Genomic DNA, 8,442 nt, shown 5'->3' with positions numbered 1-8,442 from the left:
ACCCAATGTCTATTTGGGCTGGACGGCAAAGGCATGAAATCAGCAACAAAGTAAGGAGAATTAAGGGAAAAATTGGAATATTGCAAAATTTACTTAATAAAGTTAGGACCAAAGTGGAATTATCTAGATTTCTCTTTATTTTTCTGCATTCTCATCAGAAAAAACACCATAGAAGGGTTTTCTTAAGCTCGTTCTTCCTATTTTTACTGTATGTAAGTTCAATTCTTGATTATTTCTTGAAAATTTTATGTTTTTGTGACTTTTACAACTAGGCCCACTTGTTGAATTCATTAGTTTTTGATTCTATGAAAGAATTTGAAAGTTGCTATGAATATGTGCTGGAAGTATATGATGATTTAGCATGGAATTAGAGCTTTAAATTGTTCATATGCTGATTTTATTGAAAGAATTGAATAGAAAGTGAATGTTTGGGACCTAATAGTAAAAGAGTTTGAAGATAGAGTTATATGTGGAAATTCTGAATTTCAATAGTTGTGAAACAACTTATAATGTCTAGATAAAGTATTAATTCAGAAAATTAGATTAATTGAGGGGTTAATTGAGAAAGGACCGAATTGTATAAACTGTGAAATTTGGGGCAAAATGGAAATCAACATTTTGCACTAAAGCAGTTTTGGACAGCAGCAGTAGTATAACTTTGAAAAATTACAAAAAATTGTGTAAATTGAATTATAGATTGAATAAAATATGAAATTAAAGCTTATTGAGTCTAGTTTCTTATAGAAGAAATGGTGTAAGCAATGGAATTGTAAATCATGAGATATAATAAATTTTGCGAGACAATATCAGAATGATTTCGGGTTCCCCTGTTCTGACTTTGGAAAATTATAAAAAATTGAAGAAAAATAATTATGAGTTATAATTTATATGCTTAGAATCCTTAATGAATATATTTTCAAAGGAAACAAATGAAAACATCATCGGAATTCTGTACAATTAGGTAACTCATTTTTAGTGAAGGGTGGTCGGAGCTGTTAGACAGCGAAACAGGGAAAACTTTAAAGAATAAACTGTACTAATTGGATGAACCAAAAATTTTGAAAATTTTATAGTAAGAAGATATGTGAGTCTAGTTTCAAGGAAAATTTACAGATCTTAATTTGGAGCTCTGTATCTTTGGATAAAAATAATTTAGTGACTCTAACTCAGACGGGCATCTTAAATTTTACATACAAGAAAATAGTGAAAGTATGAATAATGTTGTTTAAATGTGTTATACACATTAAGGATGAGGAATGGAGAGGAGGTGGAGGAAAATTGGTAAATATATGAATGATTTGTGTATAATTGGTCATATGCTTGATTATAATTGATAAACGATGAAATAGAAATGATGCTTATATTTGTGCATTATTGGTCATAGTTTAAGCTCATGTGTGAAAATAAAGTTTCATAGTATGTGTGTATGGTATATTCGGTATATGATTTGGCATGAAATAATGTCATGAATGATTTATGAATTAACACATGTTGGTAAGCCTGATACATGAATAAATGTTGTGCTCATCCATGCTTATAATGCTTATGCTATATGTGTATTTGGCTAACATATTTGGTATACATGCTTAGGCTTTGGCCAAGTAGTGGCTAGACTATGCCACGTTAAATTTATAAGTTATGCATTGAAATGGTTTATCATGCGGTTAGCCCTAAAAAGAGTTACGTTTAAATACACTAGCTTGCGACTATGGTTGAATGATATGTTTATATCTTGTGTGATGTGCATAGAAAACGAGTGTGGAAAGATAATGAAAAGTAAGTTCATATGGCTGAAATTTAATGATTAAATGTTAATTTCATGAATTATATAATGTATGATGAAATATATATTTATTGATGAAATAAGAATAAAATAAAAATGCGAAAACTGAATAAATGATCAAATTGAGTGGAACGCCGGATTTGAGTACTTTTGATCAGTGATAAATGACAAAGTGATAAGTGATAACTTTAGCTACACTTATCTGATCAAGTGACAAAGTGATAAGTGGTAGCTTTAGCTACACTTATCTGATCAAGTGACAAAGTGATAAGTGGTAGCCTAGCTACACTTATCTGATCAGGGACAAGTGATAAGTGATCATACGTAAGACCATAGTTATACTATGGCAAAGTGGAAGTGAAGTACTCAATTTTTCGTAACCGTTCCCTAATTTGATTAATGATGGTAAGTTACAAATGGGCCCAAAATAATTAAAGTAAATGGACAAGTGGTAGTGTATTTATACCAGGATGATGTTGTTATTTTAAAGTGATATTTTCACTGCAAAATTGAGAATTTCATAAATGTGTTATTGAATGGTATAATCGATATACGTTGAGTTAAATGGTAAGCACGTATTAGTGTTGAACTTAATGTCATTGAATTGTACGTGAATTAAATGGAAATTGCTAGTGATATGATTTAAATTGTGAGCATGAGAAATTGCGAATTGAATGAAATGGAAATGAAGCATTGAATTACATGAGTATGTATCGGGTCTCGTAGGCCCTAATTATTATGATGTATCGGGTCTCGTAGGCCCCAATTATTATGATTATAATATTTTGAGAATATATTGTGAAAAGTTATAGAAGCATGTTAATTATTTTGAAAGTTTTAATTTAAATGAAATTTTATAAACTCGGTTAAATACGTTTACAAGTGTATGTGTTTTAGTAATGCCTCGTACCCTATTCCGGTGTTGGATACGGGTAAGGGGTGTTACATTTTTTATGTTAAAAAATAATTTTAAAGTTGTGCCATCTATCAATTTGGTTAGACAAAGTGGTGTCGCCTATTACATTGTCTTCACAAGTTTATTTATTTATTTTTTCAATGAAATTTGTTAGAATACTAGGATGGTGCTGCCTATGCACCACCACCCCCCACCAGTTTGAATGTATCATTTTGGCACATAATTTTTTAAATATGTCATTTTAGTAATTTTATTTTATTTTATAATATATAGGTAAAAAACCCTGGTTTCAACCAATGAACCCAAAGCGGTATTCGTGCTATCTTTGCCACATCATTTAACACTGCCTTGCAAATATCTTGTGCAGAAGACTTCTCATACAAAAAGACTGCAACTGTCAGTTGCTGATGCAAACCATGAAATACAATTGGTTTCTACATTTTCAAATTCCCCACAAGATCACAGCGAAAAGTTGATAAGGGGTGAGATGGATAAACGCGAAAGCGGATCGTAAAGTTTGTCAAAGTCGCGGATTTGACTTAGGGCTCTAGAAGTTCGGAAAGAAATTTGGATTTTAACACAAACTTGGCAAGAAAAGTTTAAAGATGATCCCCACAATCTAAAAAGATTGTTAAAACTCTTCTAAAAGGAACTCAAGAGAAATTCTTAAAAAGAAAAACCCAGAAAGAATTTATTAACTCAAAAGAGAAATAGAATAATAATGAATTGAATGAATTGTGTACAATGCAAAGACCTATATATAGGCTAGCTAAATAAATCTAAATAAAACTCTTAAGTATACTAGAACTCTAATTTAATCTAAACAAGAAGTAGTTTTAAACTAAATGTATTGTTAACATAAAACTCCTAAATAACTTAAAATACTTAATAATTATAAAAAATTTGAAATAAAATAATAATAAAATAATAAGATCTAACAAATATAATATTGGGCTCATATATAATAAAAATTAAGTCTAAAACCCGAAACCAATATGATTAAACTCGAATTAAAAGCCCGAAATTCGTAATTCCCGTCATAATCCCGTTCAGAAATTCTGCTCACGCAGTCTTCACTAAAACGATCATAACTTGAGCTCCCGAACTCAAAATCGAGTGATTCAAAATACGTTTCGAAACTAAGAGATAGATCTTCAAACGCCATGAGACATCTCAACCTAAAAATGTCAGGATCCCATCCAAAAAGTCGTCGCAAGTCTACTGATTTCCCAAGCCTAAAAATTGGCAGTTTTGATGATTGGAATCTAATAAATTTCACCCCATTCGTGCATGTATCAAAAGTACACACCAAGGAATATTGAATCATAAGAAAGACTTGCCAACTTACAATTTCTCTTAAACTATTCCTCGAAACTAACTGAAAAGAAGTTCGCTTGGATATCAAAGCGCATAACTCCATCCAGATTTCTTGGGCAACATTGCATTCTATGAAAATATGATTCATCGATTTTGTAATACTCCCACACTGTGGACAAGCATTCGTAGTTGCCATGTTTTTTTTTCATATGAAAATGGCTAGTATTTTATTTTCTCTTATGTGAGCAATATTTTCTCTTATGTGAATTCTCTCTTTTTTCCCCTCAACAAATTTAGTATCAGAGCTAAGTTTGATCTTGTTTTTGGGTGATTAGTGAAACATAAGAACTTTGGAGTATGAAGATAAAAATCTTATTCAAGTCGTAGGATTTCCGGGATCTTATTAGAGTTAGGTATGTTGACCTCGATGACGTTGCCCAACTGAAAGAAAATAAGAAAAAGGATGCACAAACATTATTTTTATTCAGCGAGCTCTTCATGAGGATATTTTTCCAAGAATTATTACAGCAAGTCAGCAACTAGATCAAAGGAGGCTTGGGTGACATTGTAGTGGGAGTTTCAAGGTGACACCAAAGTATGAGCATATATGCCCATACGTACCATCTCATTAAGTGTTTCTACCCCTTGGACCATTACTTGTTGACTCAATGTTTCTGTACCGAACCACCAATCATGCGAAAAACGAATGCTATCATCCCACCAATTTCCCATTTACAACTCTTAAGAGTCACCTCCCTAGTTGTTAGCAATGCTCTCCATGTAAATGAGGCATTTTCCTTCAATTTTGCCATTGAAAACGATTTATTATGGAGATATTTATTTTGAAAAATACGACACCTTAAAGATTTCTTATTCATGAATAATTACAAACTTGATTTGGCAAACATAGCAAGATGATTAGGTCTTGCTTTTCCCAGCCCCAAACCTTTCACATGGAAACTTAATCCCAATTCATGAGAAAAATATTTGCTACTTAGATCTTATTATTCACTTCTTTATATCTAATTTTAGATTAGAATAAATTTAGCAAAGCACTTATTTGGTGGTACTTAAATTTAGAATAATATGAGAAACTCACGTATATGTTTATAAATGGTGGGATTCAAGCCTCTTACAAAGATGTTAAAAACTCAGCTTTTGCCAAAAATATTGTTTTTATAAATTTTTGTTTGTGGTTTGTAAGGAAAATGTGAAATTTCAATCTCCGATTTATTTTCAAAAAGAAATTAAAATGAAAACTTCCATTGATTAGAGAATGAGAGACCACTTTGTATTCGCTTTCTATTCATAGTAAGAGAAGAGAAACACTAACATGCAGTACTTCTGCTAGTAATATTAATGTTTCTTGACTGATCTTTATTCCCATCCATGGAAATACCACAGCACCCAAGACTTATATATATAGAAAACATAAGTTCAATAATCTAAAATAAGGAATTAATTATGAGTCTGAAGTCCTCCAAGCTAACAGCTCCATCACCATCAGCATCCATGGAGGCAATAACACTCTGGCAATCCTCCAAGGAAAGCTGATCGATGCCAAGGTTCCCCATAACCTCATACAAGTCGGCAGCTGTCAAAGCATCATCCCCTTCGACTTCAAAAGCTTGGAAAGCGGTCCTGAGGAAATTGGCAAGCTCCCCAAGCTCCATGTCCTTGGTGTTCATCTCTAGGAACTCTTCCATGCTCAGCAATCCGTCCTTGTTGGTGTCCCCTTCTCGCATCATGGCCCTCACGTCTTGCTCGCTAGCGTTGTACCCCAGCGAACTCAGGATTCCCCCTAGCTCTGCAGCATTGATTGCGCCATCGTTGTCTGAATCAAATGCTCTGAAGGCCTCCACCAGGCTTAGGACATTGCTCAGTGTCTCGGTTTCTGCTGACAGAGACGACCCTAGTTGAGCCATAGATTGGTGCTTATTAATTTATATATTTAAATTTATAGATACTTGGGTATTTAACTTACCTTTGCCTAAGCTCCCTTGCTCATCCCTTCCTATAAATAACCGGTGGAGTTATTCTGTTTTGGGGCAAGGTGGCACCTTTATGTCGACATAAAGTTGAAGTGAAAATAATGCCAGATTCTTATGCTTATATAGATAATTATCCTACATCCTGCAAACCTTTTGGTTTACTGCATGTTGATCATATATATGTGTATATATATATATCAACTTGGCAAAGAAAAGATGCCTGATATGAAGGTGACTACAATTCAGGTGTAAACACTTGTTACTTTTTAGGATTCTAGATAAGGTAGATGCCAATTAACATTCCTTTGTACAAGTAATGGTTATCTTTTCTCTTTGGGAGAAAATAGCCAAAAAAAGAAAAGAAAAAAGACCCATTGGTTACCGGGTTCAAATTCCAGGAAAACTAATAAATTTGCCAACATTGAAACCCTTAACACAGCAGCACAAGATCCTGGTGAATGATTGGGCCTTGTTCATAACATGAGGGATTGGAGTAGTTTCTTCTGCGCCAGACATATTGTTTGGGTCTTTGGGATTGAATTGTGTCGTTAAAGTTTGATTCTTTATTGAATTTCACTACTTCATTTTAATGAAAACAAATTTCAATATTTTAATTTAATACTTACAAACAATAAATTATTTAATGCAACATTAAAAATTAATAAAAATGATTATTTTATAAAAAGTAAACTTAATTTTTTGAATATATTTTTTCAGGTCTGTCTATCATTAACTACAAAATGTTAGTTATTCTTTTAACCTTTAATATTTTATAAATTAACTTATTGTTAAAATAAAATATTTAAATAATATTTTTATATTTTATTTTTAAACCGTCAAAATCAATAATGACTTATTAATTGCTAAAATTTAATAACAAAATTCAATGGCGAAATTGGATCACTCAAATTATAATGACAGATATCAATTAAAATAAAATATAATGACAATTTTTAATATGGTAATAAATTTACATTTTAACAAAAAAAAAATAGAGGGCAGCGAGAGATCCAGCAGTAAATAATACAAAAGCAAATTACCATTAATGAAGAACACTCTCGGAAAAATAAAAGCTAGGGGATGGATGTAATGCGAAAGCAAAGGTAAGCCTTCAACATTGTAAGAACCAATGGTTTGTTAGTTAGGGCCACAGCAAGCTGTAGTAGTCAACAAAACCACTCTTCCTGGTGCGTAATGGCGACAATGGCTCTGCTTCATCGCCCACATACTCACATGCATTTTTTTAACAATTTTATTATATTTAATTTTTTGACACAATATTTAAAACTACTCATATATAAAGAGGAGGATAATAAACTTCAACACGCTCGAATTTAAGACTTCCTACATTGATAACACTATCCTCTTTATCTTCTCTACAAAAAGCTTTTGACTCAACTAAATTCATATTTGTATGAGTACATTTTTTTATTCAAATTTCAAAAATTATCTTAAATCAATAATCTTAAAACCACCTCTTTCTTAATTAATCATTCATTATCTTTGCTTTCTTTTTTCAAAAAATATTATTTTGTTATGTAAATTTTTCTACAATTACACACTTTTAAAAAAATGATTTTTACTATTTTACTTAAATCAAAATAAAATAATAACATTTTTTTACTATATATTATATTATTTAAAATTAATATTTTTGTCGATTCTTGGTTTAAGTATGCACAAATTTCAACTATTGTTATTATTAGATGAAGAAAATTAACAATTTTATCAATTTTATCAAATTTAACCTTAAATCATAACAAATAAGTAAAAAAATATTTTTTCCTTTCTTTCTTTTTCTTGTACTACTCATTACTCTTCCTCATATTTATTTTATTTATTTGAGACATGGAATTAATTTATTAAAGAAATTCATTCATTTATCAATACGATAAAATATTACAAACTTCAATCTTTGTGTAGTGTAAAAAAAGAGCAAAATTTATAAGGACAATTTAGTAAAATTAGTTGTACGAGCCCATTTTGCCCGGGCCCAGAGCCAAAACAAAAACGAAATAAAAATAAAACATAAACCAAATACATGAAATAAAGTCTAAATTGCAGCCCAAATTTCATATGGCCCAAACTACCCAAAATTAACCCTAAACCCAAAACAAACATAACCCTAGCCCAAGATTAACCCCATTTTCAGCAAACCTTAGTTTGCTTCCCCAAGCTAGCCGTCGCAAGCTTCCATGCGTGGCCCCCCTCGTCTGCCACGCTCCTCATCCGCCACCATGTCGGCTACCATGCCCCTCAGCCTTGGCCACCACGCCCCACGCGTCTGACATTCCTCCACGCCTCTGACACCTGCAAAACGAAGCCACACGCAACAGTACAAGGATCCAAAGCATAAAACGACAAAAATAGAAGTTTAGGGGTGGTAAAAGTTTGCTATATAGGCTGAACAAAAGCATTGTAATGTCTTCTTTGGG

General features: G+C 32.0%; 1 protein-coding gene across 1 annotated transcript; it reads right to left on the bottom strand.

Moving 5' to 3' along the window:
• Positions 1 to 5,281: 5,281 nt before the first annotated feature.
• Positions 5,282 to 6,153, bottom strand: LOC107942030 (probable calcium-binding protein CML29). Its single transcript, XM_016875669.2, has one exon. The coding sequence runs from the start codon at positions 5,939 to 5,941 to the stop codon at positions 5,462 to 5,464; it is 480 nt and encodes a 159-aa protein (XP_016731158.1). The 5' UTR covers positions 5,942 to 6,153; the 3' UTR covers positions 5,282 to 5,461.
• Positions 6,154 to 8,442: the final 2,289 nt, after the last annotated feature.

The sequence above is a fragment of the Gossypium hirsutum genome, chromosome D05 (assembly GCF_007990345.1).
Source record: "Gossypium hirsutum isolate 1008001.06 chromosome D05, Gossypium_hirsutum_v2.1, whole genome shotgun sequence".
In the NCBI taxonomy this organism is placed as follows: domain Eukaryota; kingdom Viridiplantae; phylum Streptophyta; class Magnoliopsida; order Malvales; family Malvaceae; genus Gossypium; species Gossypium hirsutum.
Note: the sequence above shows the minus strand (reverse complement) of the source record. Positions and strands in the feature narration are given on the sequence as shown.